At 39.6% G+C, this 19,795-nt stretch overlaps 1 protein-coding gene across 4 annotated transcripts in view; it reads right to left on the bottom strand.

Annotated features, from left to right (window-relative positions):
* PRKAG2 (protein kinase AMP-activated non-catalytic subunit gamma 2) overlaps window positions 1-19,795 on the bottom strand; it is a 211,601-nt gene that overhangs the window by 23,865 nt on the left and 167,941 nt on the right. For all 4 annotated transcript variants that reach the window (XM_005527751.3, XM_088064457.1, XM_005527752.3 and 1 more), the window contains one exon: window positions 4,477-4,586. In XM_005527751.3, coding sequence (XP_005527808.2) covers window positions 4,477-4,586 — 110 coding nt within the window. The remainder of the gene's footprint in view (window positions 1-4,476; window positions 4,587-19,795) is intronic.

Here is a 19,795-nt window from a genome sequence, read left to right as displayed (position 1 = left end):
ATTAATACATTTCTTTCAAGGTCAGACAAAAATCTGGCCTTAAGAAAGCTTTCGGACTTAAGCTTCAGAGATTGCTATAAGCTAGGTAAGAGGCATTTCCTTAAAAAATGCTAATACAGTTCAGGATAGGGTGGGAGGGGGAAATGCATTGGTCTCTAAAAAAAAAAACCAGATGCATGCAAACAAGGAAAAATTGAAATCACATTAGATGATGACCAAGTAACCTGGCAGACAGAATGTGAACAAAATGTTGTATTTCATTAATCTTTGAATTTAATACAGGAATTGTTTTGTTTTGTTTTCCATCAAAGGAAAAGATCAGATTGTAGTGTCACTGTATGTACCTGATACAGGTTAAAACCAGCAAAAAGAAAGGCAAGGCAGACCTGGGTGTCCCCTCCTTCCCACCCAGATCATCTGCACACCAAATGCATGATCACTTGTACAGTGCTCACATGCTATGCTCAAGACACAAGCTGGTGACCAATAAATCTGCATTCAGCTCAGTGATTTCCTGAAGTCTATCATAAAGACAAGCCAGAGCCATTTATATTTAGCATAATTAGAATGAAGAAGAATAGTAAGTTAATGCTTAGAGCAGCCCTTCAAGGGACAACCTCCATAACCCCTCCTAGGAGCTGTGAAGGGTTTATCCTCCTGTTTACATCTCAGGAGATGTGCAAAAGATGAGAAAGTTTATCCACGGTGAGCTGCACACTGTTGCAACTTGCCCAATTCCCCCATCATCCACAGAGTCAAATTTCCAGACTTCACAGGAAAGCTCATAACATCTAATTGTCTCCTGACTCCCTTCCTGGTCAGATCAGACTTTATGAAGTTTCTTTAATGTGTGCCAAGCAAAGACAGTATCTTCCCTGGGAAAAGCCAAAGGCGGCAGCTTGTCACAAACAAGGAGCACTCGTGGGTCACGGGTAGGGAAAAGCCACAGCCATGAAGTTCAATATGATTCTATAAATATTTATGAGGAGCAAATAAGTATTAATAAACTGAAAAGGTGAAAAATCAGTCCACTATCAGTCTAGATCAAGAAACCTGGGCCAGCAAGCACTTTCCCAGGCCACTTCCAGGCTCAGCACAGGATAGGAACCACTCCAGGCAGGCAGACCAGACACAGATCCTGTTTTGGGGAAGCTCTAAGTGAAACCTCACTGAGGCAAACTGAGCTGTGCTGGCTGGCCTCAGGCAGAGCAGGGCTCAGCACACTGAATTTATTTAGTGTGGATGCTGAGTGCCAAGGGGCACACTGTCCTGCTGAAGCACAGTTCTGCACCACAGGAGCTGATGGGCAGCAGAGGTGCAAGAGCCACAGTGCAGCTGTCACAGTGCAGGTGTCAGATGAAACACACCACCCTGTGCTCTGGACACTCTGGCACAGAGTGCTGTGCCAGCACTGGGACCTGCCACATGCTGGCAGCTGCTGCAATCAAGCTCCCCATGCCTTCTGACTGACAGATAAGCAGGGCTGAAGAGACTCTCAGCCCTTTCCTGCTCTTTATTAGCTGCTATTTCTGCTATTTAAAGCCTTCTATTTCCAATGTAAGGGCATCTCACCATACCCTCTCTTAGGGCTTAAACAAGATTCCTTTTGAAACTTCATACAAATTCCCTTACAGACACTGAGACTAAACATTTACTTTCATGAATCAGTGTTGCTTCAGTGGTATGACTGGTACCTGTTATATAAGGCATTTTACCACAACTAACAATAGGTTTAGAATACTTTCCAAATTTTATTATCTCACGAGTAATTTTCCAGGGTATAAGCATGTGATGTGTGCTGTGATCGCTGACCAGCAGAGGGAGATGGGATACTGTTGCCAAACAAAAATCCAAAATCCAGAACCTTTCAAAGGATACCACGAGAACACAACCCAGATCCATTTTTTTCTTCTTCCTCCACTGATGATTACTAACTTATATTAAGGGAGGCAAGAAGTGAGCTCCTATTAATATTATTAATATTATTTATTATTGCATTATTTATTGTGTGTTTTTAATATTATTAGAAACCTGAATTCAAATTACTGGTGAACTTTTTCAAGGCACCAGATCTCTTTTTTGGTGGGTGTTTCCTGTGTGTTTGTTTTTATATTAGGTGAAGCACTGCTGTGGATAGGAATGAAACAGATCCAGGAAAGACAAATATCCATTTGAGAGGATTCATGGACACTGAATGTTTCAGAGCTGGGTTTTCAAAGTATGAACTGACAGAAAGTCCTGAGGTACTGGACAGTAAATAATTTATACATTAAAAATTAAAATACAAGGAACAGTTTAAAAGTTTTATTTGACCACCCTCATTGGGTTAATTCTCCACATTGCACTTATTCTGCTGTTTTAAACAAAGGAAAAAAGCTATTCTATTCTTATATTCCCATACATGTTTGCGCACCAGCCACACCAACCAAACAATGACCATAATGTGTTTTGAAGAAACTGATGGTGGCATATTAACACAGGGTGCCAGATAAAGAACTAAACAGAAATACTGAACAGAAGTATTTAAGAGACCTCCTAACAGTGTACTCCTGGTAAGCATTCAGATCTACCTTTTTAATATTCTCTTAAATAGTTTTGCAAAACCTGAATTGGAAGATAGTGCCCATGCTGGAAGTGGACTCCTGCTTTACAGTATTGCGACTTTATAAACTGAAAGTAATGCAAGTGGATTAAGTGTAATAATGCAAAGTCAAAAAAATGCAGTTTAGAGGGGAAAAAAAACTCCTCACCAGCAATATAAACTTAAGATTTGGTCCCTATTTATTGTATACAACAGTCTGAATGAGCAACTCCAGACTTCCCTTCTACCACCAATGCTTTCAAATACCTGGAGAAGCAGACTAAGAATATGACTCCACGATCACAGACCAAGGCATTCCTTGTTCTCCTCTAGCTGTAATCCATGACAATCATTAGGGAAGCCAAATAAGACAGGGATTTTGGTGAAGTGCTGGTGGAAGTTCTTCTATTACCATGAAGTTACCTGTTCTCCTTTTATGGTGAAAACTGACTCACTCACTCACTCTCTGCTTCCCCAGGTGTTACCTCACACTGGCTCGCCACCTGGAGAGGAAACTCTCACTTCTTGACATTAATAGCATTTTCTCAACACAGCTCCAGCAATAAAAACTGGTATCTTGCATGATGTCATGCATCAACAGATCTGGAGATTCCAAAGGGAATCAATGACCTTCCCCAAGGGCCTCAAGATTAACTGGTAAATGGGATAAAGAACAATCATCTCTCCGATTGCAATGGTGAGCAGGTTCAAGCCTTTGAGCCAGGTGAGCACACAGTGCAAGTTGTGGGTCATGCCCACTGCAGATACCAATTCCCAGCACATTATCTCATAGAGTGAGGAAAAAGTGTCCCCTGGAATGAAAAGGAGGCAAACAGTCTTTGAAAAGAGCTGAAAGAATGACAGTGAACCCCATCATCCTAAAGCTGATTTTTCAGGTCAAAGAGGTCTAAATTTTTTACTCAAGAGCTGACAGTCCTCCTCTCTTTCAGGCAGAAGAAAGGAAATACTGCAGAACTTTCCTCCCTCTAAGATGGTGAAAAAGTCAATGTAGATTTTTTTACCTTTCAGACCATAGCACTCAATCCAGCATTATATACAATTATCTGATACACGAGATGGTTCTGTGAATGTTTTGGGACTGATATCTGATCATGGCTGCCTCTGACTTTCCCTCTGGAAAGCTAAGGTCTGAGTAGTACACTCCAGACCAAAATTACTAAATGGGCTTAGTTAAGTCAGAATTGGAGCATCTTTACAAGGCAAAACACACTGAAACAGCAAAAACCAAAGCAAGCAAAAAAAAATACCAATTGCAAAATCCAGGAAACAAAGAAAGCCACAGCTTTCTACCACACTGCAGAACAGATCAGTCTGTTTCCATAGCAGGCAGCTAATGCCTTCTTTTGGCAAACAAATTCTTCAGACAGAGCCAAGAGTCTAGCAGATGATTTACTGATTAAATGCAAAATGAGAAGCTGAAAACAAAAATTTTCTGGAGAATGTAATAATTTGCATAATTAAGCCATCCATTTGAGTCCTAAACTGTCTTATCAGTATAGCAGGAACAGGCTCATAGCACCTGGGTACTCTTTAGCTGTTGCACAAGGGTCTTACACCAAATGTCTTTGAAGTAGATTCAGGTAGCCATGAAGAAGCCAATACAAATCTGGGGTCACCTGAAATTTTTATTTTTAGATAGAGAATTCAACTGCAAACCAAATTACATCCCCTCTTTCAGTTCTGCTAGGATATTTTGCCCCAACTCCTTCTCAAGCATAACAGGAAAGACAGTTGAAACAATATAGTTTTGTACAGTCAAAGCACAGCACAATGGCAGTACTTCTCTTCAAGAGATTAAATTTCATTTAACACTCATTAAAAAAAAAAAAGAAAAAGAACTGCAAGCAAAGGCAGACTAAAAGGAAAATACTCACTTGTAGCGTAGTGTCGAAAACAACAAGCTTAGAGCTTGTTGGAACAATGTCATAACACTTGTGTGACCTCATGAATCGCACATAAATGTCACTTTCCGATTCTTCAAGTGCTGCAAGTAAAAACATTATGTTGTTTTATTTAAGGAACCTTAAAAAAAAGAGTAGTATAAAAGCATGCCAAATCAACTGAACACCGCCGAAGGACAAACCTAAAGCAAAACTCAAATTCACACTTTCAGATCTGGACAGTCACAGGTTTGCACTTTGCATTTCAGACTCATCCTTTCTTTCAGATTAAATATAATAAAGACAAAATGCATTGTTCCTCTTTGATGAGACAGGGTGTCTTTCCATACTAAAGAGTTACATTCTTAAAAAAAAATCTCTTTTTTTTCCCTAACAGCAACCTACTGGAATATGCATCTCAACATTATTATATACAGAGGAAGACGGTTTAAAACTTAAACAGTGTTGGGCTTCACTACCTCACGCTCTTTAAATTAATATTTCTTGGATCTTTACTGCTATCTGCTTGACTTTTCATACATAATTCTCTAATTTCTGAAGAGACAGCAGGCAAGTTCCTTAATCAGCTCCATTCTCTTCAGGCTACACAGAGCATCACAACTGCAACACTTTTTTTATAAAACCAGGATCCACGTGGCTGGAATGATTTTAGTGTTGCATGTCTGTAGCAAGGACATGCAATCTCGCCCATATTATCTTAAATTTCCTTTGCATATGCTCAGATGCATGTGTATACAACCCCCAGATCTGCTCAGGTACATTAACTTTTTTCTTTTTTAAGCAGTTTGGCTCTCCATTCCTTCCGGCAGGTACCTAAAGCTTGGTCAAGAATAATCCCTCCATCAGAGATGTACCCTTTAGACCTGTAATAATTCCACATAAACTTAGACATATATTACACTTTTGAAGAGCACAATAAAAAAGACAACAAATTAAAAAAAAAAAAACTTGAAATACCTACTGATCATTATTTTGCTCTGCATAAATTATTTGTCATTTCCACCAAATGGCTCTGTGCAGCCTTTTTAATCCAAATTCACAGAAGCAAAGCTCGATCTCCCCTACAAGTGGCTGCTCCAGGACCCAGCATCTTCTACACACTGAACAAGACCTTCATTTCCTATTCCCATTACTCATAAATAATTAAATAAATAATCAATAAGTCTGGTCTTTAGAAAGTTATGGCTGCTTCTACAATCCTAAGTGCAGTCCCAAGAGTCCTTATTTACTTCAACCTCAAGTTTGTAAACAATTAAGATGCTATAGGTAGAAACAAGCATAGGAACACCTCAAATTCCACCAGAACAGTAAAATCACCATCCCTGGACGTGCTCAGAAAATGTGTGGATGTGGCACTTGGGGACATGGGATGGTGAACATGGTGTTAACAGTTGGACTTGATGGTCTTAAGAGGTTTCTTCCAACCTAAATGATTCAGTGGTTCTATAAACCACAAAACAACCAGCTGAAAAAAGGGAACACTCTTTGAGCACATCATGGCTCCACAGAGTCGTGCCAACTCAGTAACAATTTTTAAATGTATCAGGATAAGCACAGTAACTGTGAGCCAGAACAATTCAATCAGGGGAGGTTGTTCATGGCAGCCACAACCAGGAACTCTTACAGCGAAGGTGTGCTCATAAACCCTCCTCTCACCACATTCCCACCCTCCAAACACAACTTCAACTGGACCTCAATAATCCCCACCCAGATGCAAAGGAATGGTTAAATGTTATCTCACCCTGTGCTGTCTTCCAGCTCAGGGGAGACACCACAAAGCAATTGCTTCCCTTTAATTTTAACTGGAAAGTTACAATTAAAAATATTCATAAGCATGAGATAGCCATCTGTGAGCACTGTTAACACCCCTGTAAACAGATAGGAAACTCTAGCAGGATCTGGACAAGGATCCAATTGTCCAGTTGGAACTCAAGTTTATTTCTACAGAAGATCCTTATACTATAAATAAGTACAATGCACCACTTTATTAGTTACTAACTAGCTAATCATGCAAAACATCAGCAGCACTGATTTAATTCTCATGTCCTACATAACTCCATCAAGTGACTGTTGGAAAGGATATTTAAGACCTTCCAAGACCTTCAGCTACCTGGGAATACTCAACAGCTGCCACAGCCCAATTCTTTGTACAGGTATTGTGTATTATGTATAAATTATGTACATACACAGCTGCTCAGTGGAGAAAAAGTCTCCCAAACCTAAGGCTCAGGACTTCTCAGGGATGCACTCACACTCATCTTTCCTGCACAGCACAACTGCACAAGGCATAATCTTCACAGTTTCCCTCCCCTTCCAGGGGACAAATTTCTTGCTTTGGGTTGTATCCAACCACCATTGTGCTGCAAATATAAGTGATCAAATAAGAATACCCTCACCTCCATGAGGATATTTCTACTTTATTACCTGCCCACTTTCATTTTCCAGTCTTTTTGTTTTCCCAATAACTGCCCATTCATTCTGAAGCTTCTGCAGCACCTGCAAAGCAGCACTTCCTTCAGAAGGACATGGACAGATCCCTTCTGGCTTGACTTACAACCTCCCTTGGTCTCTGCACGTCATCTCTGAGCTGCACCCGAGATCATCTGCCCAATATGCAGGAGATATAAACACAGAACTGCCTCCAGCCAAACCTCAGCTCCCTACAGCTCATGATCTGGTAATCAGCTGGCTCACAGAGCAAATTCCCAGCAGAAGGCATCTGAATCTAGAGCAGGATTGGAGGAGAAAAATCCACTAATAAATAGTTGAATGTGTATTTCTGTGGAGGTGCTCACTCATGCAAGCTTATCACCTAACTCATCTGGAAGTCATTTTGCAAGTGGACATTGCCCATGTGCACCCCCTCTCCCCAAGCCATAGGTGAAGGCAGAAATATCCAAATTCCCAGTGCTGTTTTTTGAGATTTTTAATAGAGAAGAAAGAGAAGTCACCTGGAAGGTTACAAATAAACCCTGTCAGACAGTTCAACACCTGACCTTGAGCACCTTGTCATACAGGCTTTTACAGAGTAAATTCTCTGTATTGGCATTTTATTTCATCCTACTGGTAGGGATCCTTTAAAGAGTAGAAGATCTATCTATTTTTATTTCTGCCATCCTGCTCCTCAGTCTTATTCACCAAACGATTTTTACTTTCTTCCTTTTTCCCACCCTTCACCATTACATGAGACATGCTTTTGTTTTTTATTTCAGCCAGTAGTAGACATTATTTACAAGAGCATCATAGCTCTTTTTTTTTTTTTTTTTGACATTAATTATTCAACAATACTGACTCAGATATTGCAGTGGGACTCAGTACTAAGCATAACTGTCTATTCAGAGAGCTCTAAGGTAGAACTACCATCTGAATACTCATGCATGACACAAACTTCTGCAGCATTGCTGAAGCCATTTCCTCAGAGATCAACTGAACAGATGCCTTCAGTTCCACTCATACCTCTGCCACCATGCAGAGTGCTTTCCTACTCTAGCTTTCCCCTCAGAATTTCAAGGCTTTCAAAAGCAGAAAAAAAGAGAAGAGGAAAAAACAAACAAAAAAAAAGAAGTGCCTGCAGATGGAGAATAGGAATATAATATCAACACTTATAGAAAAGCTTCCAAATACTGCAACATAAAAACCTATAGAAAGTTCCTCAGAAGTGTCTCTTGCAAGCCACAGGCTGCATTTCTGGGCTGTGCTCTTACTGGGCTGGTCAAACAAGATCCTAGGCCACATGTGCTTCCTGATTTCACTAAATACATCATGACCTTTCCTATTATATTTTCTGTTACAGCTGTATTATGCTCCTGGTATCCACTCATATTTCAAGTTCAGTCACTGGTTCCAGGAGTGTTTGAAAGAAAGACACAGGTTCCACAGAGGCTGGGGTCTCACCTTCTTTAAAGTGTTAATTCCACCACAACCATGCCACAGCAGCTCTCCATAGCACCCCTGTCCTCATGGTTGCATTGAGGGCTGGGACCTCTAGCAACTCTCAACCATTTTATGAACTCAAACTTATCAACCTAAACCTTCTTATTAACCTAAACAACTGTTAGTATAACTGACTTCTCAAAGTTTCATATGAAATTAATGGCAAATTTTTAAAAGCCCTTTAAAAAGTAGGGAAAAAAACAGCAGAGATCAGTATGTAAAATATACACTCAACTAACTGCCTAGCCTGGTGAACAGCTTGGAGGAAGACAGAAACAACAAATATACACAGTAATTACACCATTCCCCCTGATTTTTTAATAAGAGTCAGTATGGAAACTGTGCAACTTAAAGAGCTTAAGAGTTTTCTTAGAGCAGCAGGACCTGAGCTAAGCATTCCCAGCATTACTTTTCACCTTGACTACTACTGGCATAATCATCTCCCCTCAGCCAGATCCTACAGATAAAGGAAATGGGGAAGTAGAAATGTAGTTTTGTGATGTTCTCGCTTGTATAAACAATCCAGTTAGGGGAAAACACATTTTATTTTCTGTTACTTCACACATATATATCTGCACTTCAGGGCACTCCAAGCCATACTCCTATTTTAAAAGTCACATGATGTGCTGAATATCACATTTAAGATGCCAGAGAATGAAAATATTAAAGACCAAAGATTTTTTCATTACAATGTTCACTATGGAACTGATCCAACACAATACATTAAGTAAAATTTATTAGTGTAATTATACTGATAAACTCTACTAAAAGGTGTTATGCCAAAGTACTACTATTCTTATATGTATATATAAACACATGCACATATTTATATATAGATATTTATATATCTCCTGCCCTTTCCTTATACTAGAAGCTACCCAGGACAATGACAGCATCCACAGCAAAGATCAGCTTAGCTGTGCCAAATGCTGCCAGAAGACACCAAGGTGAACAACCACTTCAGTAAGTCAGGACAAGTTACCCTCTTGTTACAGATAACTTTTGGCAGAGAATATCACAGGTAAAAGACATCACAGGTAAAATTAACCTTGTAAATTGTTCTTCTGACTGCGGTTTTATCTCAAAGCTGTCACCAAAACTTGCTTTAAAGTTTCTGATAACTCCTGGTCTGAATTTACTGAAGGAGTTCTTTAATATCCTTGAAAACCTCCCACACAGCTTTCACAGTGCTGGAGATTGTAGGAGTTCTAGTATAAGTCACTAACATAACACAGATCTGGAAAAAAACATTCACAGAGGATACAGTTCATCCACTCCAAGAGCAACAGTGACACTACTCAGAAGGAAGCATAAACTATTCCTCACCACCAGGCTCTGGAACACGGCTTTTAAGGGAAATAGAGGCATCTGAATGAAGCAGGGTTTTAGGAATAATGTTCTGGGAATCAAATGTCCAGGTAGGACTTTATCAGCATTTGTCAGCAGAGGGACAGAGAGGAACAGATTCTGCAGAGGGATCCAGTATTCACTGTGTACAGGACATTGCCGTGACCATGAGCAAGAGCTTTACTTCAGCCTACCTTCTATAAGACAAATATGGCTCATTTATCAGATTTTTAGCCAGGTTTGAATGCTTCACATATTAAAATGTATATGGTATATCCAGAGAAAAGCCTGAGAACAAAGGGGCTGGCAGAGAAATGCAAGAAACTGCAATTTTGTCACAGAATTAAGGGGGCATGACTGCTTGGTCTGCTGAGCTGCCTGCTAAAGAGCCAAGAACACTGGAAACAGTGGACAAGAAACCAGACACCAGAAGCTGAATCAATGTCAGACTTGGTAGGAAGGGAATCCTAACATAGCTTAAGAAGGGCAAGCACGGGAGAAAAGAAGCAGTATTGTGCTGTATCATTTGATTTCTGTTTAATCATGAGGAAACTTATCTAATAAACAGAAAAAAAACACACCACCAAAATAACCACCCACGCCATCAGCCACAGGGTAAGACTAAGTGGTAACAAAAGACAGAAAAAGCAGGAAGAGATGGTCACAAGAAACCTACTCTATGTGGCAGGAGATAAATCACAGAACCAGAGAATATTCTGAGTTGGCAGGGACCCACAAGGATCAGAGTCCAGCTCCTGGCTCTACACAGGACAGCTCCAAAAGTTTTAGCACATGCTTGACAAAACTTTGTTGCAGAGACGGCAGGCAGGACTAGCAATGTACTACTTATAATCATACAGGGGAAGAACCAAACAGGTTTACAGTCCAATATATAGGAAATAATAAGATGACAGTGATAGGAGTTGACATCTCCATCACAAGCTGAAAGGCTTTCAAATGCAAAGAACAGGAAGAAAGGATGTAGAGACAGAAACAAGACTTTATTTTTCTTTCTGATAACTACAAAGACCTTTAAAATATCCTGGAAGACCACACATTGAAGTTGCACAGTAGCATTATCCATGCAGCCACGGGCTATAGGATATGGATGTTGCAGATTGAACATTTCCCACCCTGATCTAAAGGAATGTGTGAGCTGGCAGATAAAGATTACAGCAAGTTTATAGATGTAAGAAACTCTGATACAAAGAAGTGATAGGGAATGTATCAAGAGATCAGTATCAGGAGCCTCTTCAGTGTTCCAAGATTAATTCAATTGCATATTACAGCACGGATATATGATGTGACAGAGGAAAAGGACTTCAAAAAGAAGTGTGAGCACATAAGAACAACAACAGAATAAGTGAGCTCTCCCTTGCTAACTGCACCTCATCCTGCAAATAGGAAGAGGGTCTAGAGGCACAGAAAATAAGAGATGAGAACAGGTACATGAAGAGATAAGTAACAGTGAACAGAGAAGGAAATGCACTGTCTTGTTGCTCAGGTCTTCAGAAAAAGGTTAATCTTTCTAATAACAGTAACAAGCTAAAAGAAACCAGAACACAACTTTAAGAACTATTTTCAGAATTGCTTAAGACACTTTCAAACATAACCTTCAGTAGTGCGTGCATCTACCTTTTTTTTTGCACACATTTTCGTGTGTTTTCTGAATTCTAGAGCTGGTGCAACTGTTCAGTCACTTTGAATCACCAAGGTAATTGAGATGTTTTCTTCCCTTGTCACAAGGAGTTGCTCCATGCAGAGCCAGCAGGTTATTATGTGTGTAAACAGGAGTCACCCTAGCTAAAAGCAACCACTGCTGAACTCTGCAAGTTCATGCAGAAGATATACTACCAGTCTATAGGAAAGGCAAACAAATTCAAATCCAGTCAGATATTCCTAGGAGTGTACTGAAGCAAGTTATTAAAACCAGTGAATTTGTAAGCACCTGCAAAAGCAGCTCATCAAAAGCAAAGAAAAAAGTCAATATGGCTGTGTCAGGAACAGCTCAGACTAATCAGTTTTTACACAGAATAAAATGATCAACTGGATGAAAAAGGGAGACACTAAATAAAAATAATATTTAAAAAAATGCAGTATGCTTGAGACACTAACTTTAAAGCAAGCAGGGATATCACTGCATGAGGAAAAGACAGAGTCACCACATGGTAGCTGCCTAACAAGCAATCCCAGCTGCATCAAAACTAGTAATATGGTTTTTTTAAGAGGTGGCAAGACTGGATGACAACTGTGTGTTTTTAACAAGACACGGACTTCAGTTCAAAATCTTCCCCAAGCTGCAACATTTGCAAGGCCCACCTTATGCAAATCAGGTAGTGTAGAGTGGAATGCAAGCTCATACTGCAGGACTTTACATTTCTACAGCTCACTCTGGAAGTGTTTTTACCAGTAATTTGATACTTCCCATTACAACAGAGTATCAGGGGATCAAGACTTCATTTTATTCAACTTTCTCTTTTGTGATCAAAACAGGAATAGACCACGCTTCAGAGAGCTTGCAGTAAGAGTTAGAAATTGTTGCAAGACTTTAGCATATCTTCAAACTGAATTTATAAGTGGCTTGGAGATAATACAATTTTTCAAGAAATACCAAAATCTGAAAGAAACACTCAACTGGAAGAGTGCAAGTTATGGAGTGACTAAATACCACCACTACTGAGAGAGAAATACCTTGTTATTAACTTAATTTGCTACAGCAGAAGTAGGGAAGAAAAGACAGTTTGCTTAAACAAAACAATAGGCAAACAAAAAAACCACCACAGGTGTTAGAGAGCCATTGATGCATTCCACAAGCTGGTTAAACAGGACAAAGAAACCTTATGACACTGTACAACCTCCTTCCTTAAAGGTCCAAAATGTGGAATGAGACAAGTGTCTTCAAAAGCACATCCTGCTTAGAACAAAATAGTTCCTGACAATACTTCAAAAGATTCTGGTTTGGAAGCTTAGATACCTACATGTCTTCAAATTCCAGCAGTACCTAAGAATCTTAAGAGAAAACTGATACAAAAGAAAACTGATTGAAACAGTTGTTTGGAACAATAAAAGAGTTGGATTGTGTTGCAGTCTTACACTCACAGCACACCTCAAAATCCTGCACTTTTTTTCCTCATTATTTGTTCCTTTTGTCCCTCATTATTGATGTTAGTAAGTCCCAGTAACTGGGCTGAGAAGTTAACATTTCTGTTTTACTGTAGCTCTCCAGGGGCAGTGTGGATAAGCAAATGATTATTGTGAGATTTGAGAGAGACAAAAAAAAAGTGATAGGCAGCTTAAGAAAGTCCACATTCCAGAGCTAATCATAGTAACTCTGAAATTCCCTGTCCAGGCAGGCAGAGAAACTTATTTGTGTACAAGCAAGAGCTGCCCTGTTTAGGAACTAACTGGTATACAGTAAACTGGTAAACAGTATCATAAGTCCAACCGAGTCCTTTCAAAAAATACTTTTGAAACACCTCAGTATCTCTTAAATCAACTGTTGGTCAAAGGTTTGTACTTTGAGAAAAGCATCACTGTGGTTTTGTGAATAAAGGTAGCAACTTCAGCCTGCAACCTTAGCGCTTCTAGGATTTTCACCACAACAAAGAATAAGCTGACCTGGAGAATTTTCTAAAACATGTTCAAGATTTTCCCTTGACAACAGGCACTATGATTTTTCGCTAAGCATCCCAAACAAAGATCTAAATTAAGATGTCGCCTGTCTGGAATGTGGGCCTGCTCTTCAAGATTGCGAGACACGAAATGCAACAAACTAAAAATGGTATTAAACTTCTGAATATTAATATCAGCAAACACTCTGTGCAGAGTTGGATTCAAGGGAAGTTTAAGGTATGTGATTAATGAGAGAATAAACCAGCCTGTATCTCTGCTGCAAGATTAGTAATCAATTTGAATTTTTGCTGTATCTTTAAAACAAGCCCAAGTCCTATTAGTTACACAGTTTGTACAAACTTTTAGAAAAGAAACAGCCATTTAAGCCTTCTAGGAATTAGTTTAAGATCAAACCTAAATATGCAGCTTAACCAAAGCATTAGTCACACAACAAGCATTTTCAAAATGAGCACATAGCATCTTCACAAGCTGCAGCCATATCCCTACTGAACAAGCCAAATATTTAATCTGGAGGCAATCTTCCACTGAAGACTAAACTCGAAGTATCAATACTTTAAGGGATAAATGCTTAAAGTCTTCAGCCATAAGAACTTTGGACTATGTTTGCTGGAGAAACTGTTTTGTGAGGTCTAATAAATTGCTGGTCTCAAATCCTGAATAATTACTTACAATATCTTAAGTTGAAGCTTTTAATAATTTGGAATTTACATTTTCATTTTTCTCTAGTTTGTCCTTGCACATTTCTTCTCCTTCCCTACCTATGTGTGACAACACCTTCTAAACACCTATTACTGGCATTTCTTATACAAATTTATGAACCTGCATGCACGCTTTAATAGACTATCGAGTGTTCTGTTCCCATATATCACTAAGGAGATTTACCTACAGCAGGTGTAGCTTGAAGCTACACAGAAAAAGAACCAACAGCTCCATAACTCAAGCAGGTGACATCCAACACACATTCAATGTATGTGGGAACAATTTTCTGGAACCCGTTTTACAGGTTTTATTGATCCCTTCTCTATACCACAGATACATTGCAACTCTTCCCGAAGCTGACCTTCCCCTGAGTTGACTTGATGTCTATACAGAGTAGCACTGGAGTTTTTGAGGGGTTCTTTTTGCCTTACTTTTTTTTTAGGAACCTACTCAAAATTATACAGGAGAAATTCAAGCAAGACTGTGGCAGGAGAGATCTATGCAACTTCTTATGTAGAGCAGAGCATTCACCTTCTGCATTCTGGCATTCACAAACTTCTGTCAAAGGCAGCCACACAATCCCTTCCCCTGAGCAATCCCACTCCATCCTGCACTGAGTCAAAGCATTGAAGTCTCTCCTACAGTAACTATGCTGGAAGTTAGAATACTGTTTCAAAGCTCTTATAGGAAGAGTTTATATCCATTTATTCTTGTGCCAATGTTGTTCTTCATTTAATTTCCTTCCCTGGTGTTTACCCCCTTCCTGCCCCTTAAAGGATGTTTTCATACATACATGTGTGTTATCACATCCCTTCTTGGTTTTCCTTTTACTGAGTTAAAGGAGCAAAGCCTTATGGTTTCCTCAAAAATGGCCTTTTTCTATGCCCATCTCAGTTTGCTCCCTTCTCCAGTAGCTCAGACATCTTTTTTCTCTCTGAATTTACATCAGTAGAAATTCAAAACAAGCATCAGAAAAGAATGCCACAGTGTAAGGGACTGGTAGGAAAAAGAAACCCTTTTTAATTCTGTTTCTTAAAACACCCAGTGTCAGAATGAAATACTCTGTCACAATACAAAGAGAAAAGCAAAATAATATAATAATACTGTAAAAAAAAACCACAAACAAACAAACAAACAAAACCCCCAACACAACTTATAAAACACCCTTAAAAGACAAAAAGAAAATCCCATCACAAGTAAAACCAGTGGTCTATAGCACAGGAAAATTGCTTTTAGACAAAATGTAGAAGTGCCATTAACTTCTGCCACAGTCAAAATTGGTAAAATCACCCAACTGGTTCAATGAAACAGTAAAATCCATAAAAAATTCAGCAGAGGAGGAAAGAACTTAAAACCAAGTTAGATTTACTCAAACAGTATTCAGTATATCTTGAAGATATCCACAACATACTCAAAAACCTTTTAGATGTAGTCCACTCTTAGAAGGACAGGTTATTTAAGCTTTCCAAAGTTCCATCTAGATGCCAAGCTGGATGCCCAAAAGACAAATTCAACTTTGCTCTAACATAGTTAGGCTTGTATTAAACTGCTTTGGATTTATGCTAATCCCAGCCATTAGTGCAACCCTTCCACAGAAGGATTTTCCCCTGAACTGTCAGATTTTCTATTTGTCAGTCTTCTTTACTCACAGAAGAGCCACCCACAATAGCCACCCAAGGCAGTCCCAGTATGGAGAAGAATATTTTGTCTCAAGATACAAGAACTGTTTCAAAAAACAATACCACCAGCTCCTGTATTTATTCTGAAAATGCTGCATTTCTTAACATGTTTCAGACTTAACTACTTCCCCAAACCCATGCAATGCTAATAAAGTTGTACATGCTGGAAGCTAAAATATTCAAATCAACAAAGTACCTGCAGACAGATTGTTGCAACCCGAAGATCAAGCTCCTAACCAACAGCAGACCTGGTGTCAGTGTCATGACTTCAGGCTCCAAATGCTGCGATCATGCACCCTCAAGTTATCAAAACCACAGTGCACATTTTAAGAAGTCCTATCTTACAGAACACCCACATCTGCTGCAGATGATTAATAAGCAGAAACATTTATGATTGTTTAGCAACAGTTAGATCGAGCCAACTGATGCAAATATTCTGCTGTCATTCCTGTCACACTGGCATTATTTCAGTTTGAACCAAGTCATCTCCACACAGAACTATGCCCCAAGGCAGTAATATTTCCAAGAGCACTGACTTGATCAGCCGAATTTAGAGGGTATCAATCCACCAAGACAGTTATCCTGTCTCATCTGTACTGTCCTGTCTATGTCTGTGCAGGGCATTAAAGAAGTCTATTGGACAGAACACTGGAGACCACCCCCTTAGGAAGTTTCTTTAAGGAAGGACTCTGTAGTCACCCTCCTCCATCCTGGTGATGCTCAGCAAAGCAGGCACAGACAAGTAACAAACAGCATCCTGGAGTCACCTACAAGGCCACACTGACACTGCTGCATCTTCCAGGTCTATCCTTCTTCAAGCACAAGACACTGTGAACTCAATACCTCTTAAGCAAGAAATTGAGACGACATTGGCCAAAGTCTTCGACGACCTGTCAAGCAGTTGTTCACTAGCTGTGACAGCTCCACTATCAAACCAAGCAGCTTCTGGACCAGGGAAGTTCTGCAGGGAAGCTCTTCACAGAGCTGAGCTGTCCCTCATCTGGTGCACACAGGAGTGGCAGCACCAGCAGGAGCAGCTGGTAAATGTGACTGTGAATCAGTCCTTGTCCAGCAGACATTAACACATGTGCACAACCTGAAGCAGCAATGTCATTCACATGTAGGACACCACCTCATTGTCCCAGTATTTCTCAGGGGTTTCACTTGGAAGATAATGTCTGCAAATCACACAGGTGCAACACTGGGCAGGACACAATGGGCCCCAGCACTTCCTGTAAAACTGTTCTCAGCTCCCAGCAGCTTTGCCAAAGCAATTACATGGAATCACTGCCATGGTAAGCATTTTCTAGGAAGTCTCAGACACTTGTTTCCATAAACAAGTTAGGGAAAATACATGTTTTGATCACATTAAAATTTTATGAAGCTTTCTCATCAAGAAGCTCTTGCATCCCTCAAGACTCAAGGCAGAGTTTTGAAGCATATCCTGTGTATCTTTTGCTGTACTAAAAGATCACTTCCCAGATGGGCAAGGCTTAAAAATTTTTGCTTCCTGAGAAAGACTGGAAACTTTACCTGCTAAATGGGTTATTTCCTAGTCAAGACAGAGTAGGGCTTTGCTCACTGTAAGGCTAAATATCATGTTAAGAATAAGACAGCTGTATCTTCAGTAGGAGTAGGAAAACAGGACTGTTTGGCCACAGTAAGGACTGGGCTGACATGTACCCCTTGCAATACTTGCACAAGATAAAGACTCGTGTGTGGATCACAGGAACAACCTTCACTCAAGACAACAAAACTTCCAACAGCTTCTCTTGCACTGCTCAATGAAGTTTTATACTTTTAATTATGTATCACTTTATCCATAATTTTCATCTTTAAAATATGAGGATGGAAGTTTCCTGGAGGAAAAAAAATCATGCATGGTGTTCCTACATAGCCAACTGGAAGGCAAAGGACAAGGGTGCCTAAGACAGTGTAGCACTCAATCATGATTTCTTGCATAAACTAATAAAGCTGACATCCAAATACTCCAGATATGTTGTTTTTTAACAACTTTGGAAAGTACATCATAGGAAAGATTGTATGAAATCTGTCAGTAACAATTATCATCTCTGCTTAACAACTTCTTACTATGTTCACTCAGGATTCTAAACTATGTAAAATTTATTACAAAACATCCCCTTATCACTATCACCATGTCCCCAGGTATCTCAAAACACATCTCGTGGGCAAAATACCATTCCTATGTGCCAGAGAGCATCAGCTTTAACAATCACATAATGAATGTTTATTAGAAATTAATTACAGTTGCAAAATAGTGGCTTAACTTTACCACCTTCTAACCCAAGCACTTGATCCTTCAGTCTTAAGAAGGAAACAAAACCTAACCTGCCTATTAACATGCATTTTATTACAAGCTTCTTTTAATTATTTTTGGCTCCAGAGTGACATCTGTTTTCATACCTTGATTCAGATATTCACTTGCCAGCAGGAGGCTGGCAGGCAGGAAGAGCTCAATAAACTACTTTTAATAAGACACCGTAAGAAAACCTGCAGAGCAGGGAAGGAATGACCCCAGACACAACAGCAGTGGAGATGCAATTACTGGTGAAAGTCTATTTCAGGAGACAGCCAGAAAGGAGCAGGTAACAGAAGAGATGCATGATTTAGGGAGAGTGAGATGAAGGCCAGAGCATCACTAGGAGAGATTCCACTCTAATGCAAGCTGTTTATCCAATGTCTAAATGCATCTTTGTGCAACAATCCAGAGAAGTAGAGCATTCAAGAGGGAGCACATCGGTCGCATGATGCTGATGCTACAACTGCTGCACACACTCTGCAGAATTCCCTTTTTCCAGACAAGGAATTGAGCACAGACTCATCAGAACCCTGCAATTAAATTAACTCAGTCTGCAGAAAGCACTTCCAAAAGGGGCTTGCAGATGCTACAGAAAAGGAGTTAATTCTGCTTTCAGCAGCTACTATTTCATTACTCAAGGTGAGCAGAAGGAAAAGATTAACATGGATGAGAGACAACACTGCAACAAAACTGGTTTCCAAAATAACATGCTAAAACTATACCCACTGAATCAATACACCTGACAGACACCCATTTGTTACTTTAACCTAGTTTCTCTTCTCAGAGCACAGGTAGATGCTGGAACACAACCACTTATGGAATTCCAGCTTAACAAAATAAAGCTTCTAAGTGTAAATCATTAACTAAAGTCCTTTTTCATATTAGATCTACAGAATAATTTCTTCATGTCCTGTTCCAAGTTCATCATAATCACCCATAGAAGAAAACCCAGAACCACTCTTGACACTGATCAGAAGTAGAAATATTCTTACCACAGAAACATTATTGCACATACACTTGAGCTGAAGAAGAAAACCCATGTGTATGAAGATAACCAGTTTTTGATCATTTATTACATTCATGAGATGACTCTCAGTACTGTATTTCAGGCTACAATGAAAAACTCCACACCCATCAACAGGTAGCTCTCTCCCATTTTGAGGAAAAGTACGTAGGTCATTCCCACTCAAGGAATACTGAAAAGGATGAGGTCAGAATATTTTACTTGAAGTTTTCTGTTTATTTTTAAGCTGAATAACCCTTCAGTTAAAAAGAGACTCTGGACTTCTTACGTGGGAGTTTTTCCTTTCCTTCTCTGACTGCTGCTTGGAGAAAGGTCCTTTAGGGAGACCTAAAAAAAATATCCCTGGCCTATCCAGTCCTTCTCCTCTGTGCACATACTGAGCCTGTTTGAGCCGTGGTGCACTGGTGCTGTTTAACATCATCTCACTCACATTTAGACTTACATATCACCAAAGCAACATTATGAAGCCAGTCCTAGACAGAACTAGTGACCCACCAGGAAGAAGTTACACTGCTCCTAGAGAGTTCAGCCAGATATATGAAGATGTTTCAGGCTAAAAACATGACCTGCACTTCCCTCTGCAACAATAGCATCCTATCTAACATTGTCCATGTTAATTAGGTATTAAATAGCTTAAACACATTCCTTTTACATAAT

This window comes from Pseudopodoces humilis, chromosome 1 (assembly GCF_049639895.1).
Source record: "Pseudopodoces humilis isolate 2021_Gansu_Grassland_sample_001 chromosome 1, ASM4963989v1, whole genome shotgun sequence".
Classification (NCBI taxonomy): Eukaryota; Metazoa; Chordata; class Aves; order Passeriformes; family Paridae; genus Pseudopodoces; species Pseudopodoces humilis.
The sequence above is the reverse complement of the archived record's forward strand: the minus strand, read 5'-3'. Positions and strand labels throughout refer to the sequence as shown.